This window comes from Columba livia, chromosome 2, assembly GCF_036013475.1.
Source record: "Columba livia isolate bColLiv1 breed racing homer chromosome 2, bColLiv1.pat.W.v2, whole genome shotgun sequence".
Taxonomy (NCBI): Eukaryota; Metazoa; Chordata; class Aves; order Columbiformes; family Columbidae; genus Columba; species Columba livia.
The window spans coordinates 150,633,170-150,661,081 of record NC_088603.1 but is presented as its reverse complement, the minus strand read 5'-3'; the positions used below and the strand labels follow the sequence as shown (position 1 = coordinate 150,661,081).

The 27,912-nt window shown below is 38.4% G+C and overlaps 2 protein-coding genes across 4 annotated transcripts in view; one reads left to right on the top strand and one right to left on the bottom strand.

Moving 5' to 3' along the window:
• The window catches only part of NSMCE2 (NSE2 (MMS21) homolog, SMC5-SMC6 complex SUMO ligase), a 134,072-nt gene extending 133,828 nt beyond the window's left edge, over positions 1-244 (bottom strand). Inside the window, exon 1 of one of the 2 annotated variants that reach the window (XM_065054385.1) lies at positions 2-244. In XM_065054385.1, coding sequence (XP_064910457.1) covers positions 2-152 — 151 coding nt within the window. In that variant the 5' untranslated portion in view covers positions 153-244. The remainder of the gene's footprint in view (position 1) is intronic. The other variant, XM_065054386.1, reaches the window with a different exon arrangement.
• WASHC5 (WASH complex subunit 5) lies at positions 134-27,537 on the top strand. 2 transcript variants are annotated; one of them, XM_065054371.1, is made up of 29 exons: positions 134-297; positions 1,245-1,544; positions 3,812-3,957; positions 5,052-5,136; positions 5,402-5,502; positions 6,438-6,630; positions 7,570-7,722; positions 10,218-10,331; positions 11,429-11,600; positions 12,411-12,538; positions 13,342-13,471; positions 14,604-14,716; positions 15,329-15,495; positions 16,123-16,198; positions 16,795-16,905; positions 17,019-17,159; positions 18,559-18,639; positions 19,298-19,399; positions 20,031-20,210; positions 20,888-21,012; positions 21,406-21,568; positions 22,307-22,409; positions 22,515-22,594; positions 23,531-23,634; positions 24,087-24,216; positions 24,334-24,430; positions 24,829-24,982; positions 25,259-25,346; positions 27,147-27,537. In XM_065054371.1, the coding sequence occupies exons 2-29, from the start codon at positions 1,359-1,361 to the stop codon at positions 27,201-27,203; spliced, it is 3,480 nt and encodes a 1,159-aa protein (XP_064910443.1). In that variant the 5' UTR covers positions 134-297; positions 1,245-1,358; the 3' UTR covers positions 27,204-27,537. The 2 variants fall into 2 exon arrangements, with proteins under 2 accessions (XP_064910443.1, XP_064910442.1); XM_065054370.1 differs by having other exon boundaries at positions 156-332.
• Positions 27,538-27,912: the final 375 nt, after the last annotated feature.

The window sequence follows — 27,912 nt, the reverse complement described above, 5'->3', positions numbered from 1 at the left end:
CCTGGTCCCGGCCGCCGAGGCCTGAGGGGCTCTTGCTCCAGGGGTGGCCCCCGCACCGACCGTCTGTGCGGCAGAGGCCCGGGAGAGACGGTCCAGGCGGGCAGCGGAACCGCCTCATCAACCGGCGCCTCTGCACATGACGGCGCCGTCATGTGATGGGAGGGCTCGGCCGCGCCGCACGGAGGGGCCGCCGCCTCCCTCCTTCACCCGCTGCCCGCGCCTCACCTGCCGCCGCAGCCGACGGAGCGGAGCACCCTCCTCGCTGCCGCCACTCACCGCACCGGCGGCGGGTGAAGGGTGAGCGGGGCTGGCACCGGCGGGGGGGCCGCTGGGTGAGGAGAGGCGGCGGGAGCGGGGGTTGAAGCCGCCGCCGCTCCGAGGCGGTTGGCGGTTGGTCTCGCGCCGCGGCCGTTGCCCCGAGGCGGGTTCAAACCGTGAGGGAGCGCGGGAGGCGGTGCCACGACCCGCGGTGGCGGGGAAGGGCGGGGGGCGGTTTGAAAGCTCGGTGCGGCGGCTGCGGGGCCCTGCGGAGGAGCCTCCTCAGCGGCGGTGGCGCCCTGCGCCGCGCTGACGGGAAGGCCGGACTCCTGGTCCTGGTTGTGGGGCGGGAAAGGCGCTGTCGTCTGCAGTTTGTCTCGGAAAGTTGTTGCTGAAAAGGAAAGCCAGCTCATAAGCTCCTATATAAGTGTTTCTAAATGTAAAAGCTTAATTTTAGCGGTGCTGCGTGCTGTGTCTTGCAGGAAACGTGTTAAATAAAATTGACCGTGAAATGCAAACATAATGCAGAAGCCAACCCTTCAGCGATAAATAAAGGAATGAAACTGGATTGTTTCCATTTGCTATAGAAGTTTTCCTTGTTATTAAAGCCTGCTACAGACAATTTGGTTGTATTTTTTCAGTGACTATTATAAAGACATCTTTTAAAATGTTTTTGCTTTCCTTGCATTCACTTCCTTGCAAAGTCTCAATTGCTGCAGTGTTTGAGATCATTTCATTCCTCAATGGTTGTTTTTGACTTATTTTGTACAAAAGGTTGTGCTTCCCTTGCCGGGTCACAGAGGTGACTGACTCATGCTGTATGTGCTGATGATGAATTCCATGCATTTTTTTCATTTTACAAAGCTGCGGATAATTTAGATTGCATAAATTGAAATATTTGACAGTATGCTTAAAAATCCGCAGATATTCAACTATCACAAATGCAAATATGAACCACTTTGAAGGTGTGTGGTTTTGTTTTTCAGGTTATTAATGGAGCAGCTAGTTTCCTCATCAGACTTTCTTCTTCCGATAACCTCAAGACTAACGATCAGAATCTGACTGCAGGACTGTGCCGCGCTGCCACGGCCCGCTCCACAATGGTCGATTTTCTAGCTGAAAACAATCTCTGTGGTCAGGCAATTCTTCGGATTGTCTCCTGTGGAAATGCCATCATTGCTGAACTTCTGAGACTTTCTGAATTTATTCCTGGTGTATTCAGGCTAAAGGACAAAGCTGATCAACAGAAATATGGGGATATCATATTTGATTTCAGTTATTTTAAGGTAAGTCCTTTTATTGTTAAGCTTCTCCTGAAAGCATTGCTGTCCTGCATGAGGATGCTTCAGGTTACGAAATAGCCTTTCCTGATTATTGTGTTTATTCATAGCGTGCTTCAGAGTTGACTATCATGACTTACTACTTAGTTTTTACCAAAAATTCACCAAATTGAGATAGCAGTTGGGATATGCTTGCATGCCAATCGTCCGTTTCTGGGCTATCTTGTACTTTATATATATTGGATTATATTCAGCCTTATCTTACACATTTTAGTGGGCAGAAACAGTTTAGGAAAGGTTCTGTACTTAGGTCCCTTGGCAGGATATAAGTATAACCGGTACATGCACTGAGAGTATCAGGACATGAAGAAGGAGGCAGTTTTAAGTGCATCCATACAAGAGCAATCCTGGCTGCGCATTTCTAAATGTTTGATGAGTCATTTGGCCTGTGAACTTTGATGGATATTGATTATATAAGACTTGAGTATTGGATTCTGTTTGTTTGTTGGTTTTGTTTATTATTATTAGTATTATTAGTATTTGCAGAAGCTTTAGATTATACATTCACCAACAGGTTCTGAGCCTGTGCAGTTGGTTGGTTTCCTCTGGAGCAGTACACCCATCTTCGTTTGGTTTTCTGTAGCTTATTCTTTGCAGCCATGAAATCTACTTTCTGCTTTCCTGTTTGACAGTACCGTGATTGTTCATTCACTGGAGTTGTCACATGTGCTGAATAAACAAATCAGAGATTAGTGTCCATGAAAAGCACTTACTTCTCTTACAAAATTCAGCTTTTTGAAGTACCTCTTTTCCTATGACATTCCCCAGCATGATTAAGAAAGAATTATAGAGAGTATCTAATCTGACTTTGTCTGGATTGTACGATGTAAGAAGTGCTAATAATAAAGCAATAGGGGGATTTGTTTGTTAGTTTAGTTTAGTAAGAGTTGTAAATTTCAAGCACTAACTGTGAACCTTATACAATGAAAATGCTCAACACAAAGAATTTCCCAGATACCTTTAGATCTAAGTGCTTGTTAGAAGTTTGTTGGTTTTTTTTTTACACAAATGGCTTGAAAATTTAAAAGCAGGTGGTTAGAATTGGTGAGAAACACAAGTGTCCTTGAAACTGTAAGATTTTTGAATGCTAAGGAAGCACAACAGTGCTGCTGCTTTTCAGAGTAATCACCCAAAAATCCATAAAGGATATACTGACAAAGCAGATGTTAGTGAATTTACAGATATTTTCACCACAAATGTGCCATTCCTCTATTCATGCTTCATAGAGTTACACAATGAGAAGATACTTGAGATTTTGAAAATTCAGGCTGTTTGCTTGAACTTCATAGGCAGTGCAGGGTCTGCTTTTATCCTTTTTTTATGTAGGTATTTTGCACAAAAATGAGAAACAGAAGAGCATTTTTTAAACCACACAGATATTGTCAGCTGGGTATTAAGCTTGATGTTTAACTCTACTTTAAGTTATTTTTGTGGAGTTGGTGTTGACTAAATCCTTTTAAGCCATGATCTCGTGCTGTTGTAAGTGGACTGTGGAATGACGTGAACTGTATTTTCCATTAAATTCTAATAATATTTTCAATTAAACATTAACAATATCTTCATTTACCTAGTGATGGTAAGACTAAATGGTGGTTATAAGAAATGTTAACAGCAGTAGATGGTTAGAAAAGTTTGTACCATTGCTTTAAGGAAGCCAGGCTCTTTGTCCCAACCCTTTTTGCCCCACAGTTGTTAGTGACATGGTTTCTGCATAACTGGGGGGACTAGTGCTGCGATAGTTTGGGAGTCTGTTTAAAAAAAATATAAAAACCTCAAACAAAAAACCACAGGTCAATACTTCTCTAATACTTTCAAGCAGTTTAAATGTATGAGAAGATACAAAGCTTTGAGAGGCTTCAGTGTTATGATTTCTGTCTGAGAAATCAATCAGATCAAATGTGTAAAGGAAAAAATTCCAGCAGGGAGATCATTAGCACTGTGAAAAGCACACAGTGCATCAGATTGCATTGAGGCTCTACCCAAAGCATTAACTATTCCATTGGTTGCCTAGGACAAACCATATATAAAATTATTGTAGATCGTAACAAAGTGTAAAACTCATCTTTATGGAATCAATGTTCAATCATAAAGTAGCTTGTTCTAGTAAGAAATATTAATTCTGGTGCTGTGCACACAGTGGGTGGTTGTACATCTTCTATGTCTTACTGAAGATAAGTCAAATATTGTCTCTAAAGGTGAATTTCTTTTCTTAGGGGCCTGAGATATGTGAGGGCAAACTGGAAGCCAAACCTGAGTTACTGGATTTAGATGAAGAATTTCGTGAAAACAACATTGAAATTTTGACAAGATTTTACCTAGCTTTTCAGAGTGTACATAAATACATTGTAGATTTAAACAGGTATGGTGTCTTAAATACATGTGGATTTTCTTAAAGACTAGATTACTGTATAGTCTTAATAATGAGAAGTTTTTCCCTTCGATATCCAACATGCTTGCTACTGAAACATGTTCTTGTGCACCTGGAAACCTGGATGGCTGGAGTGAACACAGGCTTTTACTCCTACTGTGGCTTACTGCCTCAATATATGACTTGAAAACATTTAAGCTCTCTATCTCATTTCCTCAATTTTAAGCTAGAGCTTTTTCTTTCTTTATCTTGGAGATTGTCTTGAAGATTTTTTTTAATAAAAGGAGATACCATGTTATTAGACTTACGTTTTTTGTGGTCTTGCAAAACAGAGTATCAGGCAGCTTTTTTTCTTTAACTTTCATTGGCGTTATTTTCCTGAACTCAATTTTTCGGTGGAGTTGCCATATTCTCCAGTATGCTGCTCTCACCTGTAGAAAACAATATGAAATGTTCATTAAACATTCGACCAAAAAATGTCCAGAGAATCTGAAGTGTAAGGATTTGTTTTGTTATTGATCTTAAATGAAAAGATACATTAAAATATTAAGTGTTTAACATTACTTATTAAAAAGTAGTGTTACTGGAAGATCCTTTAATAGGAAAAAATCTTTTCTTTATCAAGAATTAACATACTCTTATTTCTAGCTCTGCCTTCCAAACTGCACTTTGATATCACTTTATGGTATTTCCAGGATATATTTTTGATGTAACTTGAAAATATGGCAGTTTTACTAAGATTTGGATTGGAAGCCTTCTCAGTACTCTCTTCCCAGGTTGTTATCCACCCATAAGAAGATTAAGAGGATGTTAGTTGTGAGTTACAAAGTATTCTCTTGTGTCTTTCACCTATACCACCAGGATATGGAAGGAGGCTTTTGCCAACCGCGTGGCTCTAGCTAGGAGTTCCAGCCTCTCACTTCACAGTAGAGCATCTCCTTTGTCTGAAAAACTCCATGCTACTTGTGCAGGGAAATGTTCTGATGTGTCTGTTGACTCTCCGAGAAAATTGACCAACTGAGTTCTGAGGACACATGAGTTGAGAGCAAAATAGTCAATGACCAACTCTTTGTTATGATTCCTAGGTATTTAGATGACCTCAATGAAGGAATTTACATTCAGCAAACATTAGAAACAGTCCTCCTTAATGAAGATGGAAAACAGCTTCTAGTAAGTTCTGAACAGTTTTGTAATAGTAGAAAATGAACCAACTAGTTTTGTGCTAAACTAGACAAAGATTTAAGTTTACCCAATGCATGGAAATGCTATGACTCACTTTAATGAGGACTAAGACCAAAAATCTACAGCCTGCCATTTTTATTATTTTGTTGATTTTATTGTTGGGTTAGTTTGCCAATACACATTTGTCTTTAAATGTTACTACAAAAATGTGTTTCTGTTATTTCCTTCCTTTGTTCTTTCTTTTTCCAAACAGTGTGAGGCGCTCTATTTATATGGAGTCATGCTACTGGTTGTGGACCAGAAGATTGAAGGAGAAGTCAGAGAGAGAATGTTGGTTTCCTACTACAGATACAGGTGATGTATGCAGAAGCATTCGAGGCTGAAAGGATGCAACATGCAGTCTGTTCAGTTAACTAGGTTATTGAATTAAGAGAAATGGTGAAATGGGCACCTTTTTGATTGACTGGCTATATGCAGGTAGGCTGTTAACTCAGCAGAGCTCTCTGAATTTTGGAAGAACTTCTTGCTTTAGCTGTGTCTTCAGGTCTAACTGCAAAACTGGAGCAAAAGAATTTTTCATGCTGTCACAATAGAAATTCGAAACCCACTGATGAATAAACTTTCAGCTAAAGCTTTAATACTGCAAGTGTCAGCTATGAAAGTATCATAGGTTCCCAAATGTGTGAGCAAATCTTGGTGGAAAGTCCTGAGTAGCTAAATGACAAATGTTTTGCAAGTCATACTTCTTGTGGTTACCATGCTTGATTAGTCAAATCAATAATGAATTTTCCAGGGTAGGCTGACAGCATAATTGTATGACAGGGTCTCAAAGGGTATCAGTGCAAATCCTTTCACTCATAAAAGAAAGGGGATATCCTGTTCCTATGCTGCTTCGACCATGTTTATGTATCTCAGTATATAATGAGAGAGGACTCCTTAACTCTGGAATGCAGAAGTGGATCAACAAGGGAAATTCAGAAATGAGGAGGTAAAAAGAAATTATAAACCTGGAACAAAACTTCTCCTCTGAATATAAAGCTACTTGTTTCTGTTCCTGGATACAGTTCTGTTTCTGCTTTGTGTGCTTATCTGGGATTCCAGTATGGATATTTGTCTGTGTCCTTCTATAATATGGTGAACATTATATTTGTGGAGTAAGCAACCAAAAATCTCCAAGACCTTAATATCTGATCATTTTCTTGGAGAGAAGGCATGGTTAGAAGGGGAGGGAAAAGAGGAAATGGTTAGGTTGTACAGCTCAATTTTTGTTCCTTTCCTTTGTAAAACAGTGCAGCCCGGTCCTCTGCTGATTCCAATTTAGATGACATCTGTAAATTGCTTCGAAGCACTGGATACTCGAGCCAACCTGGAGCTAAAAGACCTCCCAACTACCCTGAGAGTTACTTCAGCAGGGTACCCATAAGTGAAACATTCATTAGCATGGTTATTGGCCGCCTACGCTCAGATGACATTTATAACCAGGTCAGTTACTGTGAGAAGGAGAGATCTAAAACTGAATGTAAAATGGTTTCTTAGGTTAGTTCCTCAACCATGAAACCCAGATTAAAATAAATCACAAATGTAGTACATTTCCAAATGTAGTACAAAAAGTAGGGTAGAAATCTTCAGCTCAAGCCAAACTGAACACAGTTTGTTTTACTAGTTTATGTTGTATCTGACGTGTTATTTCCTTTGATACTTGCAGCTTATTCTTGATGGCAGTGGGCAGAAGCCTCCTTTTTTTTCCTAGTAGTCTGAACACTTAATCTAATAAAATAACACAACAAAATTAAAGAAAATTAACATTATAAAATTATTATAAATTAAAGAAAAATTAAAGAAAAGTAACATTATAGAATGTTACTAAATAAAAGCAAAGAACAGTTTTCCTAATGACAAATCATTGTCTTGTTGAATACCATTTTGATACCAACTTTTTTGTTAGTATGGAGGTCTTTTAATATCCTATATATTTTTTAAAGGAAAATTAAGTTGATAATTTGAATATTTTTGATCTTGCTGGTACATGGTGAATAATTAAATTATCTGCATCTTCTGCATCTGAAGCCTCTTTGACTAAATTAAGCCTTGTTACTATCTGAGATGACTAAGCATATAAAATAGTTATTTCTTCTCCTTTCAAGACATCTTAAGCTCTTCAGTTCATCTCTCCTTTGACTCATTTACAGCACAGTAAAGTCTTCTGTAGCCTGTTAAAGTTATCAGACGTCTACACAGTCAGCTTCTGTAGGCTAAAAAATATATATGGTAAATATGCTGCATGTGTAAACATGTCCAGCTTACATAGCCTCTTTGCTTCCAAGGGCCTATGTATTCTACTCTTTACTGTGCTCCATAATATTTGCAAGCAGTTTATGTTGCATTATATGATTTCTGTTTTATTTTGTTCCCTTTTCTTAGGTTTCTGCATACCCATTACCAGAACACCGCAGCACTGCCCTGGCTACTCAGGCTGCTATGCTCTATGTGATACTGTATTTTGACCCTTCCATTCTTCACACTCAACAAGCAAAAATGAGAGAGATAGTGGATAAATACTTTCCAGATAATTGGGTAAAAAAATAATTCAGTTCTGTTTTAAAACTGTTCCTTGGATGTAATGTTTTAGGAACAATTTACCTGTTTTTTACAGCTAGAATAGAATAGATTCTTCTCTGGGGAAATTTTACTTTGTTCAGAATGAAGCAATCTGAGTCAAACCTTCTGGATAAGTATGGAAAGCTGTCCTTTGAAAATATCAGTTATTGTCTAAAATGTTTAAATCAGCCACTCTTCATACCTTTGTGGTAAAGTGATTCATATAAAAATGTCGGCTGGAAGGTAATAAAGGCATCTTCTAGTCCAGCCTTTTCCTCAGAGCAGGGCTAGCTTCACAGTTAAATAAGGTTTTAAATAAGGTTGCTTGGGCTTTGCCCATTTGTTTTGAAAATATCTAAAATGAAGATCTACAGCCTCTGTGGGCACCTCTTGCTGTGCTTAATTGATCTCATGATGTAGAATTTCTTCTGTACAACTGGAATTTCCCAGTTGTAGCCTATGACTGTTGCCTCTTGTCTTTTCACTGTGCATGTCTGAGATGGGTCTGGCTCTGTCTTGTTCATTATTTCCTTTTGGATTTCCCAGTGGAAGATCACAGTCAGATCCCTCAAGTCATCTTTCCTCTAGCTTAAGTAAACACAACTCCTTCAGCCTCTACTTTCATAGTAGGTCCCCATAAATGTCTTTCTGTCCAATTCATTCCAGCTTGTCCATGTCTGTCTTATATTGAGGAGCCCAAATCTGGACACATCACTCCAAATGGGACCTCATGAGGGCTGACTAGATGAGAATAATCCCTTCCCTCAGCCTGCTGGCCACACTATGGCTGACATAGCCTAGCGTATGGTTGATCTTTGTTGTCCTATAGGCTGCATGTTTGATTCATGTTGAGTTTGTCCACCAGGACACTTGGGTCCTTTTCTGCAGAACTGTTCCATAGGCAGTCGGTTCCCAGATTGTGCTGTTGCAAGAGTTTGGTTCTTTCCCAAGGGCAGAATTTTGTATTTATTGTTACTGAACTTTTCGTAGTGACTGCTGATGAATTCTACCAGCTTGTCAGGGGTGCTCTGGATGGCAGTCTTGCTCTCCAACAAATCCCTCCATACTGATGTTATTTGAAAACTTGTTTAAGAATTCATTCCATGCCGTTGTCTAAATAACTCAGAAGCAAAACCTGTCGCTCTATGCAATTCTATAGACCTTTTCAGATGCAGCAATCAAAATGGCATTACTGTGTATCTCAATATTAAGAGTTAGGATTTCCATCCAGAAGCCCTAGTCTGCAAAAGTGCTACTGAAATAGACTAGCATGTAACAACAGAGTCCCCAGGTAGTCTATGTCAAAGGGAATCAGACTTTACAAAGAATTTGTTTTCAAATTGTATTCTTCTGTACCCTAAGCAGAACAGTGAAGAAAGGAGGGAAGAAACTTTAATAGCTGGCTGTTTTAATAGACTTTAGAATCCATCAGTTTCTGAAAAACTGCAGCCTTATTGTAGAACTTGACATTGTGAGTTTTTTATTATGCTGGCATTTTTATTCACTTGACTTCATAGTACAAATTGTTCTTTTAAGACAACACATCTCCTTGTGATCAGGTACGGATGAGTTAGCTGCATCATATGGAACACTTGACTCTTGGGCTGGTTTCAAATCATTGTTAGCAGTTGAAGTGTAGCCTTTTGAGGAACTGCCATCTACAGAAAACAAGGACCTTTGCTTCAGCAGTATGAGAGGGAACCTCATGTCAGCAGATCAGTGTCCCATTTGCCTTTCCTGGCTTCCTTTTTGACGGACAGTGTCCCCATAGATGTGATCACTTCAGGGTGGTGGAATATGAGAGCAGTAGTGTGACAGAGCTCATAATGCCACAGTTGTATATATCCTTCATCTGTCCCTAACCCAAGACTTCCATTTTTAATCAAGTATCTTACAACCACTTGTAAGTCAATCACAATTCTGTGTTTTTAATGACGCTCAGACTCGAGCTAGGGGTCTGAATTCAGTTCCTCTTTGCTCCTTAAAAATCACAGTGTGGAATCATAGCTTCCTTCTGTTCAGTTTCACCATACCAGTTGCATTACATTTCAAGTTTGTCCTTTGGGCATCTTTAGAGTAGGACTAATTCAGATTTCTTTTTTTTCCCCTGTCATAGTCATTTCCCCAGTTGCTTTTGTCAGTCTCTTACATAGCATCATGGGAATGAAAAAGAAGCCATCAGTTCATGGGGAAACAAATAGAGGCCAAGGATCATATATAGTGACTAAAAGAAATATCAGCTTGTTGTCAGAACTAAGCCTTTAATTAACCATACGTCTTTTGTTTCAAACTCTTCTTATTCCTTAATTTCCTAAGGTGGTGGAACAAAATGTACAGCTGCCCAAAAAGTTTAGTTCTCTCACATTATTTGTACCCACAGCATGTAACTTTCCACTCATATTGCTAAATCAGAAGTATGAATTTTCTTAATAAAAATATAAATTCAACTTCTTTTCTGTTTCCAATCTTAGGTTATTAGCATTTACATGGGAATCACTGTAAATCTAGCAGAAGCTTGGGAACCCTACAAAGCTGCTAAAACTGCCCTCAACTACACGCTGGATCTTTCAAATGTCAAAGAGCAGGTACATAAACCAGAGTGAAGTATTTTTAGCAAGATTCAAGTATATGACATCAACAATGTGTGGATCTTTTTCTTGTATATGATTATTTGTATTGCATTCAAGTACAATACTTTGAGTACATAAATTTATACATAACTTTGAATTAAAGATACTGCAAAGTTTCAAAATCTGGTCTTCACAGCACTGCTTGCTTCGTGTCCTCTTGCAGTGTTTCTTTCCCCTAAAAAGTTTCGGGGTTGTGACTTGACTGAATAGATGCTAGCACTCATTGCCATGTTCTTCAGTACTGGAATGTCTTAAGCTGACTTTGGTATTTGGTTTCTTGTAAATAACAGTTTTAGAAGTTACACATTTATGCTGACAGAATGTGGCAGTCAGTTACTTTTAAGTGGGGCCTCCCAAATTATGTAAAAAACTATCTGAAAAAAGCATCTGATTTAAAATAATGACACTGGAATGTTGTATGCTGCAATGCGGTTAGTTCTTTATATGTGAAATCATTTTTTCCATGCCTAAAAAACAGTGAATAGTATTGGGTTGGTTGATAGTTTGCCCAATCAACTATTCAGTTGACTGATGACAGCTAAATGCCTCTTTAGAATCTAACTTGAGGACTCAGGGAAAAACACACAGAACTGTCTTAACTAGTAGAACTGTACTATATAATGTCTAGAAAATTCAGGCAATATGAGCAGAAGTTTTTCCTTAGTCTTTAGGGACCATGTTCTCTAAGTAGAACTGACTTTAGTAACTAATACTTCCATTCTGGAATAAATTTTTCTTGTTTTTCTTCTCAATAGGCAGTAAAATATTAGTACCCTTTTTAGGAATAATTTGTACAGAGTATATAAGTGAATACAGGAAATTTACAAGTCTGCATTTTTGAAACATTATGCTTCCTGTGTAGGCTCTTAGCTTTAAAATCTAGCACGTGTGCAGTTGCGGTGTATGCTGTTGCCTACTAGTAATTATAACTTTTAGAGCACTTTTTTTGATCTACATGCCCTTTAAGTTCTCTGAAAGCCACGATTACACTGTACACGATGCATTCCATTTGAGACAAGGATTATATTGATGCGAGCTTTGTGTATTTTAAGGCGAGCAGATATGCTGCAGTCACTGAGCGGGTGCACAGCCAGGTGCAGCAGTTTCTCAAAGAGGGCTGTCTAAGGGAAGAGCTGGTGCTAGACAATATTCCCAAGCTGCTGAATTGCCTGCGAGACTGCAATGTAGCGATTCGCTGGCTGATGCTTCACACTGCAGACACAGGTAAGACTTCATCCTAAACTTTCACTACAGAGCTGTCAATCCTGTTACACTGTTGCTTCATGTTATGTCCCAAGGGAGGATTTTGTTGCTAACAGCCTCTTAAAGTCTTTGGCTGAGACAGCACACGTGCATTTCATTAATTCTTCCGAGCTAGACACAAATATAAAAAGTAGAATGAGAAGACATGATCCTGCTGTATAATACTCTGCAGAAGAAGTCTGGCAACTTTATATTTTTCTGCCTTATCACTGAAAGCATCATTCTGAAAGTTTTACCTGGCACCAAAAGAAAAGCAGTAGTGAGCTTCTTAATATCTTGGTAATGAATAGTTAAAAACCAAGGTTTTTATTCTGTTGAACTGAAATTCAGCTGAGACTGTTAAGTAATATCTCTGACATGAGTTTGGGTCTGTAGACTTACCATTCCCTTGGTTGAATGCCTGTGCTATCTTCAAGGGCTCTTGGCATGCGAGAGGGATTCTGTTACACCTCCATGTGTTTTCTGTAATGGTTTCAGATGTGTTCATCTCTGGGCTTCTCAGTCAGGTGTACTAAATTCACATTTAGTTTGCAGAAGCCAGCAGAAGAGTTTTAAGAAGGCTGAAGCACCACAGAAGCCTGAATTACTGTGTGTTCTAAGGAAGAGTTGTGCACAGGTGGTGAGACCCATGTAAATGGAGAACAAGTGGGGACTTACATATCAGAGCAAAGTGATTTTGCTTTCAAGCTGTTAAAAAAAGTCTGTTTATAAGGATTGAAAAGCTTGGCCAAATTCTGTAGCAGTGGAGAAATGTTGTCTTTCCATTTTCAGCTTGTGATCCAAATAACAAACGTCTCCGCCAGATAAAGGATCAAATTCTAACAGACTCAAGGTACAATCCCAGGATCCTCTTCCAGCTGCTTCTGGATACAGCACAATTTGAGTTCATTTTGAAAGAGGTAATGTGCTGCTGCCTTCCTCAGCGTTTTCCCATGAATGGCAGAACAGAGCTGAAGACTTGAGTAGTAGTAGCACAGTTACCACACAGTCCACTTACATAAAGAAGGATTATTTTGATTTGTAATTATGAGTTTTCTATAGAAAATTACAAATTACTTTTGCTTGGAAGTGACTTTTGCAGTCTTCTCAATAACTGCAGTTTTCATTCCTACCCAACATGTTTATATTTACATGATAACAGGCATAGTAAAATCTGTTGAGGAAGCTGCATGTGTTTTTGTCCTGCCATATTTCTATTTTTCAGACTTTTTTTTCGAACAGAGACAAAAGCCTGTCTATGTTGAGGGTAGGCTGCTAAGAAAACTCTTACACCTACATATGAACTTTGCCATTTATAAAGATTCCCCAATAGAGCTCAGATACTAACCTGGTAGAATGTCTAAGAGTATGCCTAACTTCATGTGCACACTTTTTGGAATTGGGTTTCTCTGCATAGGCAGAGACTAATATGCAAAGTCAGCATTAGACCGGAGTCTTTTGGGATCTCTAAGCTAAAAAAGTTACTGGATATTTTTATAAGTGACTGAAAATCAACAATATCTGCATCATACTCTTAACCTCTATCCCTGTATCTCCATCTCACTGGCTGTATTCCTTTCTAATGTATTTAATATTCTGGCAAGATCTTGAAGTTATGTAGTAATCATTGTAAGTCAGTTCCAGCCGTTTTCAGTATTTTGTTTCATCTATTGTTGTATGCTCTCCTGCCAGTTTTGTAAGCTAAATGCTTTGCTTTCAATAGATGTTCAAGCAGATGCTGTCAGAAAAACAAACAAAATGGGAGAACTATAAAAAAGAGGGATCTGAAAGGATGACTGAGCTTGCTGACGTCTTCTCAGGAGTTAAACCACTTACTAGAGTGGAGAAAAATGGTAACTGTTAAAAATGAAACTGGGGGGAAAAAGTATATTTTGTTTTTATTTCCAACCTGACAGCAAAAGAAAATACATGAGGGAAATACTGATAATAAGAAAACTTTTCGTGTCCCTCAGCTGCCACAGAGGTCTGTTACGTGCTGTCTTATTCAGGTTTTCTGCATAAATTCCGTGTGTAATCCGTATTTTGGTAGCTAATATTTAGATGACCATATTTAAAAAAATAAGTTTTTATCATTTTATTTAGATATGCCAGGAAAGACTATGAAATGCCAGTTCACTTTTCCACGTGTAAATGGAGTTCACTTTATTGTGTTCTATGTACAAGAGAGAGTGAAGATCATGCCCACTAATTAGGGGGGTGGTTTAACCTCTCCTCTCATTCTTTCCCTCAGTTGTAACCTGGATTTCTGTTACAGCAGCATTTTTCAAACCTCCTTTGGTTTCTCTTCTGCACCAAGTGCTATCTTTCTGATTCTCCAAGTTCTCCAAGGACTCAAAAGCATGAATCTCTATTTCTTTCCAAATTTCTTATTCTGTTTTTTGAAACATCTTTTTTTTTTTTTTTTCTTGAAATGGTCTAAGAATAAGAATTGTAAATCCCTCTCTCATTTGATCAGGAACACTGCATAAAGTGTCAGTGTAAGGGCAACATTGCAACATTTCTGATCAAGCCACAACAACAAAATTTAGAATACAGGCAATTTTCTCATTTGCTTCCACTCAAAAGCAGAATTACCTTACTGAAATATTTCCCTTTATCTTTTTGATGTCAGCAAACTTGTAGCTAAAACATAGAAATTGCAACTTCCAAGGCAATTGACATTGTAAAACCATTCGTAAAACACAAATTTATGATTTAAAGGGCTTTATCATCTTTGTATAGATTTTATAATGCACATTTGTGTTGACAGTTGGTTTTTTTAATATTGTATGTGAAACTTACCTGAGCATTTGTCCCTTTACAAGTGTACGTGTTGCAAGACTAGAAATGTAAGAGTAAGATAAAGACTTTTAAAATAATCTACAGGTATAGCTTGCTTGTTTGTTTTGACTAGCAAGTTCCCTATGTCTCTGATCCTTATCATCCATGTAAAGATTAGATTGAATTGTTCTTGTTGTTACACAGAAAATCTTCAGGCTTGGTTCAGAGAAATCTCCAAGCAAATAATGTCTCTAAACTACGATGATTCCACTGCAGCGGGCAGAAAAACTGTGCAGCTAATACAGGCACTGGAGGAGGTATGGCAAAGCAATTTGGAGATATAGGACCTCATCTTTTTGACAAATAGCATTTGGTACATATGCACTGACTTCCGATAGATAAGTTACAAAACAAATCTGGTTTTGACAATTGTTTAAGTCTGTAGATATTTGCAGTTTTCTATATACAGTCAGCAGGAATGGCTTATAGACCTCGTGATTGTCAAATAAGGGATATAGCCTGAAAAGTCATTCCACCTGTAGCTGAGGATTAGGGTTTTTTTGAATAAATAAATTCAGTGTTAAAAGTCATTCGGCAGCGTTACTCATTTTGGTGGAAATTCTGAAAATAAATTCATTCGAAGCTAAAGAAGGCAGTTTGAAAGGGAAAATAAAAATACCTATATGTTATGTGTACATTTCTTCTACTTCCGGGTTATAAAGAATACTCAATGTGTTGTTTCACAGTACACCTCGAGTAACTCTGAAAGGTATTATTTAATGCACTCTGAAGTAGGCCAGAATTTGTTAAGTGTCTTACTGTAAGAACATCCTGAAGAAACACGTCAGTTTACTGATTCTATTTGTATTGCTGTCCTTGAACAGAAAAAACAAGTTGGTTGATGGGGTCCATTTGTTTTTCGAATATAGGTCCAAGAGTTTCACCAGCTGGAAACTAACCTGCAAGTTTGCCAATTTCTGGCTGACACCCGCAAATTTCTCCATCAGATGATCCGAACTATCAACATTAAAGAAGAAGTCTTGATCACTATGCAGATAGTTGGTGATCTTTCTTATGCGTGGCAATTAATTGACAGGTATTTTAGCAGAAGCTTTTTCTTCTCTGTCAGTCACCATTTGTGAAACTTAAGGGAATTAACATGCATAAATATTACTAATACTGTAAACTTTCCAATTTAGAAACAGTCTTGAAGCCTTGTTCTGTGAGCTTTTGAGTATGTTTAACTCTCATCAACTCAAATAAGAATTCACAGTCATCCCTGTCATGTTGTTAGCTGCAGGATAGGCAATGGTGTAACTTTTTACTGTCTATCCTGTTCAAACTATAACAATTTTGATAAGCTTCCATCTCCAGACTTCGGTGTTCTCCAAAATACTGGAGTTACTGTTTCAACCAAAAACAAACAAGGAAAGATAAATGTGAGAGAACTGCTTTTCCATGGTGTGATTTAGCTGAGCTGATACTTCCTGACCTTGGCTGTTAACAATCCCTGATGCCCCATTCTTTTGCCCCACTTACCTCTTCATCTTATTGATTTTTTTTTTTTCTATCCCATATCTCTTCAAACCAAAATCCTCCTTTAGTGAAATTCTTTACTGATCTCCTGTGCCATTACAGTGGTGCTGGTGACATATGATTTAAGAGTTGAAAATTAGAGCTTCCAGGGAAGAAGCTAATTTGTTTTGTTTATTTCTTACCCCAGCTTTACAACTATTATGCAGGAAAGCATAAGAGTCAGTCCATCTATGGTAACTAAACTCAGAGCCACTTTCCTAAAGGTAAGTATGAACAACAGGCAACGTGCTTGAATGCTGCAGGTCAATCAAAGCATTTTTTAAATAGCTTTTAAGGCTGTGAAGTCACAAAACAGTCAAAACTTCCTTTTACCAACATTTTTCTATATTCAGATTTTTTAGACTGTATTAAATTAGCTCTAACATTGGTTTCATAGAAAATAGCAGGTGGGATCCTCTGCGTATGTGTCAGAGGAAGCCGAAGGAATTATGAAAGTTCTGTTGACTGTGCCCTTGTCTGTCATGATGAAGATCTAGGGTCAGATGAAACTATTTTCTGTAGAAATAAGGATGAGAAATAGCATGGGGGGAGTGTAAAATTGCAACCAAAAAATACCTCACACAGCTGGTAAGGTTTTTTATAAAATGAAGAAGGGGAATGTAGCATCATAGACTGTTGGTCTTCTTTTATTTTTAACATTTTGTTTTGTTTTTTTTTCTGTTTGGAAACCTAATGTTGTGACACAGGAAGAATCTAGCGCTTTGAGTTGTAGGTTAAGATCCAGAGCAAGAGAATTCAAGCATGCAATTTATACTAGAAAAACAGACATTTGAAGTTAAAATGTTAATTTTCTTTATAGCTTGCATCTGCCCTTGACTTGCCACTTCTCCGCATCAATCAAGCAAACAGTCCTGATCTTCTCAGTGTTTCACAGTATTATTCTGGTGAATTGGTTTCCTATGTTAGAAAGGTAGGCATTTGGAAAGGTGTAATTGTCTTGTTCTCTAATTATTCTTCCTTAATTGAAGATGTGTTGTTTTTAATTAGAATATACTGTGTTTCTTTCTTCTCTCATTTACAAAGGTTCTACAGATAATTCCAGAAAGCATGTTTACATCTCTTCTCAAAATCATAAAGCTTCAGACTCACGATATTATTGAAGTGCCTACTCGGCTTGATAAGGACAAGCTACGAGATTACGCTCAACTTGGACCACGATATGAGGTGCAGTTAAAAAGGGGAATTGTAAAAAAAGCATATCTTATAGGTGGCTAACTTCAACCTAAGTTTACATAGGTACAGCTCTACAGAGTTATACTGTAACAGTGAAATTGGATTTGTTGATTGAATAAGAAATAAAATTGAGTAGTGTTATCGTGAGTATACCTTAGGTTTCCTGAGGATAGATGAGTAACTTTAGTTCTTCTATTTGTAGAAGTTTGATTTTTTTATCTTGTAGGAAGTGGGAGAAAAACTGAATGTATTTATAATTGACAGTGAAGATCTGGGGATTTATCTGTGGAGGAAACCCTAAAAACCCAAGTCTGAAGTTAAGCTCTCCACATTTGGAATGATTGTTCCAGGAGAAGGGGAAGGTTGAAGACTGAATAAGCCAGCAGGGTGAAGGTTTTTTGCAACACTCAAATGTGAGGACAGGATGGGGACACGTGGGTTTGGTCAGATAAAGCTGCTCTGTCTTATTGGCTTTTTGTCTGTGCATTTTTTCCTGCACTGTCTGGAGGAATGAGCAGACATTGAAATTATTTGGTTTTATTTTTAATATACAAAGATAAGGAGCAAAAACCTGAGTAGACTGGTAAGTTTCCCTCAAAGAACATGTCTCCAGTTATCAGTTAAAATGCCAGCTTTTTCCAGTAGTTTTTGCCAAAGTGCTCCCTTGTTCGGTGTTTTATACGAACAAGCTGTGGTTTCTGATTAAGCTGATGTTCAGACCTGAACACTAGGTTTAGACTCACTAAACTTTGTAAAATCAGTTGATTTTTGTGTGTGGGTAGAGTTGGAGGAGGAGGCAATATTCAGTAATATTTCTCATATTTTGAGGAGGTAGAGGAGAACTTATCTTACACAAAAGCTTTTCACTTTTGATTTCTGTAGAATTGTAAGTCAGAACTGTGTTGTCTCTGTTCTATATTGTAAATGTCTTAAAGGCAAAAGACTGGCTTGTCTGTGCATAAGGGTGCTCACCAAATAGTTTAAAACTTAACATGCTAACGCATGAAATCAATGAAGATATTAAAGTGGACTCATTGCTGGCAGTAGGTTTTATTATGGAATAACTGCCTCTAACCTGCTCAAAGGGACCAACTTAGATGTTTTGTCAGTGATGTTTTGTACACACATGATGTAGCCAGCAGGGTCTTTCCTCTCTTAATTTCTGTGAAGCCTCTGATCTGTTCTTTGCTACTGGTAACACACCTGTATTGATCTAGTTAAAAGAAAGATTATTATTGTACAGTAAGTCTAGAACAAGATGTAAAATTGAAAATACATCAGTGCAAATTACTTTAACCTAAAATAGGAAGCTGCCACTGTGGGAAGAAATTCTGTTTAGAGTAATTATTTGAATCTCCTCAATCAATTGTATTTTCTCTTTCTATTAAAGGTTGCCAAGCTAACCCATGCAATTTCAATCTTCACTGAAGGCATCCTCATGATGAAAACTACTTTAGTTGGTATCATCAAGGTAATGTCCCATTATTCCAGTGGGAAAAAGTCATTTGGTGGCAATTAGCGCTTCAGCACATTAAACAAGACCTCCAGGAAAGACTAAAAGACATAAAAAAATAAGTTCATATACTAATTTTCAAATGGTGATAGCTAACTTGGCATCCAGATAAGAACTGTCATACTTAAGGTTTTTAAGAACGCACAGTTCTTGTTGTACATAGATTCATCACCCTAAGTGACACTTGTTTGTTTAGTTTCTACTGGAAAAATGACTTCAAGCTTTTCTAAAGAGCTGTTTCTTCCATTGGCAGAGACTGCTCTTCCCACATTAACGTAACCTCTTCTGGGACATCAGGAGTGCACATTCTTAAAGAAATATACATTTCTTAATGCATTCTGGCTTTTTATAACTGTACAACATTTTCAGCAGATCATTAACAGAGGTTGAATATGGGATCTACAAACCTTTTGCCATTAAACTTAAAGGAATAATTTAAATCTGGTGAAAGTATTTAAATATTTATTCTTTGGACAGGCAGTGCTGGGAAAGTACATCTGTAAGCACTACTTTCCTATTACATCAGAACTACTTAATATCTTTTTTGGTACACATGGAATGCTTTATGTTTTTAATACCTTTCTGAATTTAAGAAAAAAATGTTTCTTGTACTCAGGTGGACCCAAAACAGTTACTAGAGGATGGAATAAGGAAGGAGCTGGTAAAACGGGTAGCTCTAGCTCTTCACAGGGGACTCATCTTTAATCCTAGAGCCAAGGTGTGTAACAGCTTTGATTTTATTTTTTATGTATCTTGGGATTTCTGGGACCTCTTTTAATATACTGCCTTTTAGAAAATAATTCATACTTTCCTGTACAGATTTCCATTTTTGTAAAAATTACACTTTTTGAACTTCCCAAACTTTATTTGGAATGCCTTATTTTATGTTAAAATGAGCTTTTAAACTGCTAAGAGTACATAAAATTCAAACACATTTTATATTCTATTGCCAAGTGTCCATCAATTCTGAGTTCACAGTTCTGTCTTTTTCTGTGACGACTGATGACAACTCTTAATAGGCATAAGCTGGGTAAACATAGGAATGCAGTGATAGAATAAGGAGTGTAACTCCTTGTTTTGGTCCTGTCCAGATTTTTGAGTCTCTCTCCCAGATCAATCCACTGAAGCCTAAAAGAAACCTTAAAAGCAGGAGGAAGAAATATTTAGTAAGAAAAATTACTTCAGGTATCAAACAACCTTTGATAAATTTCTCAGTGCTTTTCAGTTTTGGCTGGAGCATAGTGAAGTCCCACAGAGGTTGTTGCGTAAAGGCATTTAGAAGCCTTTCACATTTTATCTGTATTCTACCTGTTCATAGTTTTGGGTTTGTTTTGTTTTATCATCTGTAGGCAAGCGAACTGATGCCCAAACTGAAAGAAATGGCGGCTACAATGGATGGGTTCCACCGGTCATTTGAATATATCCAGGATTATGTCAACATATATGGTTTAAAAATTTGGCAAGAGGAAGTGTCTCGTATTATTAACTACAACGTGGAACAGGAGTGCAATAACTTCTTAAGAACAAAGGTGCTGGTCAAAACCAAGAACAAGTAAAAAGTTGATAAATGTCTTCATATTTGGATATTGATGCTTGTGACTGGTAGAGTATATGTGTACCCCGTTGTGCACAGTCCATGCTGTTGTGACTTCAATGAAGTGTGCTAACTACTATGTGGGACATCTGCTCCCAGCTTTTTCTGCCTTAGTTGTACACAAGAAGTGCAAAGTAGCCTAAAGAGGATATTTAGTATCCCTCACCAGTGAAATATCCTTCTTTCTCAAAGAAAATGGAGAATAACTACTACATCAGAGTAAACCTCTCTGTATCTATTGTTAGCCATCAGAATACAGGCTTAGAAGAACTGCAATAGTTACCAGATCTTTTTGTGATATTTCACGAATGGTGGAGTGAATAGATCTTAAATTTAGCTGACGAAGTGGTGGCTGCTCTTACTGCAGAGAGGAGCAGATGGAATTTGCACCAGGAGCGTAGGTAGTTCTGTCAACCTCCACACTTATCTTCTGCTTGTTTTTTTCATAAGACTTGTTCTTCTCTTTGCTTTATTCTGTTTGTAAATTACAGCATGACATGATACAATGTTGTTTTACAGTGTGCTACTTCTAAATTAAAGGAATACAATTTCTAAGTGAATTAGAAACATGCAATGGTCACACTGCAAATTACTCTAAAACTTGTTTTTCAGATTCAAGACTGGCAAAGCATATACCAGTCTACTCATATTCCTATACCAAAATTCACACCTGTGGATGAATCTGTAACATTTATTGGTCGGCTTTGTAGAGAAATCCTGAGGATCACAGACCCGAAGTAAGTACTGTGTGTCACAAGCTTGTGTTACAGCACTGTGCCTTGGATTGCTTCTATTTCACCATATACAAAGAAAATATGCAACAAATAGGTTTTCTATAGCTGTCATATCACTATCTTTATCTAAAACTAAATGTACCATCCTGTAAATTTTAAATATTAGTCTAGAAAAGTGGTGATTTTAATCCAAGAAGGGAAACTGTTTGTTACGCAAATAGGAGAGAAAAAACAGGGAAGGGTAACAAAACTGTTGCAGAGAGAGGAGCAACTAAACATCATTTGAGAGAGACGCTTAGAGAGGCTTTCTAATCTCTGCCTGAATAACTCATTACTCAGATTATCACAGGAACTGTCTGCACCTTATTCTGAAGTATCTGTTTGATTTTTCCTTAGAATCACATGTTACATTGACCAAATGAACACCTGGTATGATATCAAAACTCATCAGGAAGTAACCAATAGTCGTCTCTTTTCGGAGATCCAGGATACTTTAGGTACTTTTGGTCTCAACGGTTTAGACAGGCTGCTGTGTTTCATGATTGTAAAGGAGCTGCAGGTAATTTTTTAACTCCAGTTTCTCAAGGTCACAATGCTTTTATTGTTTAATAACTCGTAGTGAAATAAAACATCTGTTAATTTTTGAAATGGTAAATTGAAATCAAAATAATATGAAAACTGTGTGTTCAAACCCAAAGGTAAGAATTTTAGTTACAGATATGATTAGGAAAGTTGGTGCTCTTGAATAGGTGCTGGTGTGTAACACAAGGTTGTGTTACATTAAACAGTGTTTTGCAAGGATTGTCTTCTGAAGGTGTGTACTTTGTGTGTACTTAAATTCGACCTCGGCTCAGCCTCAGTTTTCCTGTCTAGGTATCAACAAAGAATTACATTGTTTGGGTCTACCATGATATAAAGAATGTATCAATTCTATGTAATTACTTTTTCCCTAATATCTCTGTGTGACAACAAGGAGATTTTTTTTGGTTTTGAGAAGAATTCAGTCCTAGCCTTATTAAAGATTTTAAGGAAAATAAGTATTGATGAAGATAGTTCTTCCTCAAAAATTGAGGTCATAGTTTACTACAGTGCGTATTATTTATTGATGAGGGGGATCTGCTAATTGTCCTAACACTGATTAGCATAACTCAGAAAAGCACAAAGTCTAAGGACAGAATTCTCCAACTGTGGAAATATTCTTTCCCTGCTGTTAAAAAATGTGGCTCTTGTACCACCAGGATTAAGAGTAGAGTGCACATGTGAGGATATTACTTACTTATTTCTTTCATTTATTTAGAATTTCCTCAGTATGTTTCAGAAAAATATATTGCGTGACAGGATAGTACAGGATACCTTAAAAGCACTTATGAACGCTGTCAGTCCTCTCAAAGGAATTATAGGTAAGTGCTTACAGATCAAGATGGAAGAAAACCTTTGTCTTTTACACTTGCACTTATTTCTCTTCTTGTCCTTTTTTAAATGCCTCAACCTTCTTCTTTTCTCAGCAAATTCAAACAAGGTTTATTCTGCAGCAATTGCAAAAACTCAGAAGATTTGGACAGCATATTTAGACTCCATCATGAAGGTAGGTTTACGTGACTTTGTGATCTGCAGAATTTACTCTGACCTTTTTGGTTATGTCCTTTAATACATTTTACAATGTTGTATTATGTTGACCTGGAATTCTGTAACATCACAAGTGAAGCAGGCCTGGATTTGCGAGAGCTCCTGAGCTTCGTTTGTGCGGACAGCTCACACTCCACAACGTGCCCAGCATTGAGATTCACACCTCGTAGTTTGCCAAAAAATGGAGTCTGGCACTAGAGGTCAGCTCTGGAAAGGCTGAGTTAGTGCTCAGTACCAGGAGTTCTGGGTCTCCCCATGCTGCTTTGTGAATGTCATGTGCTTAAGGGTAAAGTTTGGAGCAGTAGCATGTCCTGAACTTGCATTGTTCACACACTAATCTTTGTGATATTTTGCAACACCAGTTTTTCAGAGTGCCGTGTATGTTTGAGTGCATTACTGAAGGGAAGAGGAAGGGGAAGGTTGACTGCAACAGGCTGTTCTGTTGGGTTTTGTCCCTGCCATTGCTGACCCTAAGGTCTGGGGTGATGGTGGGGAAAAGAGCACAGGCATTTTCACTTACCAGTGAAAAACAAGCAAGTAACTGGGGTTTTATACCTGTTACCTTTTTAGTGGTCTCTTCACACTGCCTGTGTTTGCTGCCCTGAACTGTGTGTAAATCTTGAGTACCGTGACTGCTCCTGCTTTGCGCTGCGCAGCTGAGGTCTGTCCGTTCTGACCGCAGGTGGTCTGAGTCGGGCTCTGTCCCCAAAGTTGCTGCAGCCACTCTGGATGTCCCTGCTTTGGGCAGCCCTGCGGAGGTTGTTAGCTGTCCTGAGGGCTTTGTGTAATTTATTTAGCTGGAAACTGTTACTCATTAAGTTTTTCCGTAGTTTGACTTTTCCTTTGTTGCACTCAGTGTAACCCCCACCCCTTTTTTGTTTGTTTGTTCCAACAGGTTGGTCAGATGCAGATTTTAAGACGACAGATTACCAATGAATTAAATTATTCCTGCAGGTTTGACTCCAAGCATTTGGCTGCTGCCCTGGAAAATCTCAATAAGTAAGAACTGCATGTATCACTGTGATGTAGTTAGTTCAGTAATCCTTAAAACCTGAACTATGGCAAAATATGGAGTCTGATTGTATTCAGGTTTTTTTTGATGAGTATTTGACTTCAAACCCAACAAAACCATCAAAAATAAATCACTTGGCAAGTAATCTGTGTGACCATGATAATGGGCAGCACAGCTTCTAATTTCATGTGGTTACACCTGGATTTTAGGTTGTATTTGGATGAAAAGTAAGAACAGTGAAAATGGGCAGTGCTGATTTTGAAATAAGTATAGTGTTTGTAAAAAGATATTCCAGAAAAGGTGGTTTACTCTTGCTTGTAACCGTTTACAGGTTTTACGTCTATGAAGTTTTAAAATTAATACGACGTGACGTTGTGTAAGGTTTATTTGGGGATAATTTAAATAAGTATTTAATATAATAAATTTGTTTTCCTTTTAGAGCAATACTGGCTGACATTGAAGCCCATTATCAGAACCCATCACTACCTTATCCTAAAGAGGACAACACTCTCCTGTATGAAATCACAGCTTATCTGGAAGCAGCTGGCATCCACAATCCATTAAATAAGGTCAGCCTTACATTCTGGTGCTTGGTACAGTTTTATTTTCTGTTTTATTGATTATTTACTGAGAAAAAAAATAATATGTGGAAGAACTGTGTTCCTCTCTTGTTTTTTTCCCCTCAGATCTATATCACAACAAAACGTCTGCCATATTTTCCCACTGTCAACTTCCTATTTCTCATTTCCCAGTTTCCGAAACTTCAGTACAACAGAAATTTAGGTATTGTATAAGTTGTTGTTTGTTTCAACCTAATGAAAACCTATGTGAAATTATCTGTAGATAAGATAGTAAAATTACCTGCATAGAAAATACTCAGTTTGTGACTTTAGTCCATCATATCCAAGCAGGTTTGTTATAATATTGAAGCTAAATACAGTGGTGTAGGAAACAGAATCCAAACCTCTTTGTCATTTCGTCCTATGGCTTAATTTAAAATCGTTAAGCCATTCGCAATGGAAGAAATGCAGTTGTTACATTAGTTCTTAATTTTTACGTGTGGGTAAGCAGAAGGGGAGGCACAGAAAAAGAACCTCAAGAAAGTATCTTATTTATAGCAGGAGGAAACTTGTATAATATGTTCTGGTTTCTAAACGTGTTGGTTTGGGTTTTCTGTGCAGGAATGGTGTGCAAACGGCCAGCTGACCAAATCGACTGGCTTCCTTTAGTTCTGGGACTCCTTACTCTGTTGAAACAGTTTCACTCAAGATACACAGAACAATTTCTGGCCCTGATCGGACAGTTTATTCGTTCAATGATGGAACAGTGCACAAGGTATCCATGTTTTACTTTTTCCCTAAGTCTCACCTCTGTGAACAGGGCTTCAGTAGTATTGTCACTGCTTTTTCACTGTGTTTTTCTAGCAGAGTGTATTTGATATAATAATAACAATGTATTTGACTAAATATAAAATTAAAATACTATTTCTTTTTGTAATGTGATCATATGGTAGCTAGTGGAAACAGTGTTATTTGATGTAATTTCATGTAATTTTATCCAAATAAGTGATCAGCTAGTAACAATATAATCTTCATGGTGGTTTAATTTTAGCCAGAAGATTCCAGAAATGCCTGCAGATGTAGTGGGTGCCCTCATGTTCCTGGAAGATTACATTCGCTACACAAAGTTACCAAGAAAGGTAAGAAAGAATTCCATGTGTCCGGTAAGTAGCCCTGAGCAGGACTTCTGTTCAGAGGAGCGAAGTCTTGGTTCCTGCGGTGGTTACATACTACAGTTTGCTTGCACATAACTACTCTGGAATGTGGGCAAAGTGGTTGGACCTGTTAACCTTGTTCAAAAAGCAGTATTGACCCTTTTCAAATGTTCCGTAAAAGATTTCCAACAGGAACTACAGACAAAAAAGCTGTTACCTGATAGGAATGGGTCATAATGAATTATTTTACCCTCTACAAGCTACAAATTCTTGTAACTATTCTTACTTCATGTAAATATTCTTATACTAGTTGTAGTATCCTTATGGATAATTTATTTTCTAGAAAATAGACAATACAAAATACAGAAAAGGATTTTGACTTTGTGTGGATTTAAGAAGAGTTTATTCCATTTGCTCTTCAGAGATCAAGCCCATTGCTGGGGGGCTTTTGGCAAGGGAAGAAATAAAATAGAAGTTCTGAGATACTGCAGAATTAAGTAATAACAATCTTAGTAGGTTTGTTATTACCTGCAACACGCAGGGCAAAAAAAGCTAATTAGCAAATCTCAATTTTGGTGAAATGCCATCTCCAGTCCTTGATTTCCTGCCCTTCCTCTCCTGCCAAAGCGTGGCCTTCCAGGCAGTGTCTGTATTTCACATGCAAGGGAAGTTCTGAGAGTCTGAGCTTGGAGAGAGACTTTGTTTAAGGGTTAAATGCAGCTTAACTGCATTTTAAGAGGGTGTGTTATTAGTACATGGTCTTACAGTAGGTCCTTATCCTGTTTGCTATAGGCTGTACCTCAGTGATTGTGCAATAAGCCACTTCCCAGCCAATACTCACAACCAAGAGAGAGATTCTTCCTGTTTCTCTCTTCCTCCCAACGCACAGTGCAATGTAGTGAAGGTCCCTGTGTCAGTCTTGCAGCTGATATATCTGGTACCTGTTCCAGGTCCCACCTGAGCCTGGTGCTCAGTGGCGGAGCAGCAGGGAGCGTGTCAGTGTCAGCATCAGCATCCCTCCAGCCCCACGCAGAACCTCTGGGCTCAGCCTGGGTGGCCTTTCCTGCTGTCCTGACAGGCTCTTCCTTCCTCTGAGCAAGAACATCCAGCAGCACATCCTAGAGCTGGGGTGCTTCAGGTCGATTGTGTTGTGTGCTTGAGTGATAGATCAGATACGCTCGCTAGTGGGTGAACTACTCTGCCCTGGTGAGACCACATCTGGAATATTGTGTCCAGTTCTGGGCCCCTCAGTTCCAGAAGGACAGGGAACTGCTGGAGAGGGTCCAGCGTAGGGCAGCAAAGATGATGAAGGGAGTGGAGCATCTCCCTTATGAGGAAAGGCTGAGGGAGCTGGGGCTCTTTAGTTTGGAGAAGAGGAGACTGAGGGGTGACCTCATTCATGTTTATAAATATGTAAAGGGTGAGTGTCACGAGGATGGAGCCAGGCTCTTCTTGGTGACAACCAGTGGTAAGACAAGGGGTAACAGATACAAACTGGAATGCAGGAAGTTCCACTTAAATATGAGAAGACTCTTCTTCTCAGTGAGGGTGACAGACACTGGAACAGACTGCCCAGGGGGGCTGTGGAGTCTCCTTCTCTGGAGACATTCAAAACCCACCTGGACACCTTCCTGTGTAACCTCATCTGGGTGTTCCTGCTCTGGCAGGGGGATTAGATGATCTTGTGAGGTCCCTTCCAGTCCCTGACATTCTGTGATTCTGTGAACAGAGCATGTAAATGAATCTCAGAGAAAATACCTGACTGTGGCTTCCTGTTCACTGTAGGTTGTTGAAGCACATGTGCCCAGCTTCATTTTTGATGAATTCAGAACAGTTCTGTGAATATGGAGACAGGACCAAGTCTTTCCCCTGAACGGAGGAGTGGGGAACTGAGGATGAGACAAGTCCAGCTTTTCAGAACTGTGTCTTTTCTGCGCTTTAAGGCAGTACCTACAACTGTCTCTGTGAAATGTAACCATCAGCACTAATTAACACCTGTTTAAATCTTGGCATGATATGCAGTTTGTGTCTCATCCAAACTATGTACATTTTGTATTGCGCATTATAAATGCTGTATGTAATTGTTTATGTATAAATCATTTAGTTCTTTTGTTCTGAAGAACTATTTGTGGAAGTTTGACTTTTGTATTGCAAATAAACAATGAAATTGGAAGAACTCGTTGGATAGTTTGCTAAGGAGTGATGATTCCAAAGCGTCAGTTTTCCTGTTAAAAGAACCGTTAGTGAGAGTGAAAAGAGGTTTGGTGTCTGCCTCTGCAGTAAAAAAAGTTAATTTTTCTCTGTAGAGGACAGAAAAGTAATTAAATATCCATAGCTGAAAAGTCCTGTCATGTTAAATTTCTTTCAGTGCAACTGTAACATGACCAATGGTGGGGAGAAGGTTTTCGTTCAACTATCTTTCAGTCTGTATATGAAATTCTTTCTACCTGGCATAATTTTCTTGCTCAGGGCTGCTGGGGCAAGGCCAGTGGGGCTGTTTTTCTGTCACTGGGACAGCAATATTCCACCTGTACCTGACCAGCTGGGACCT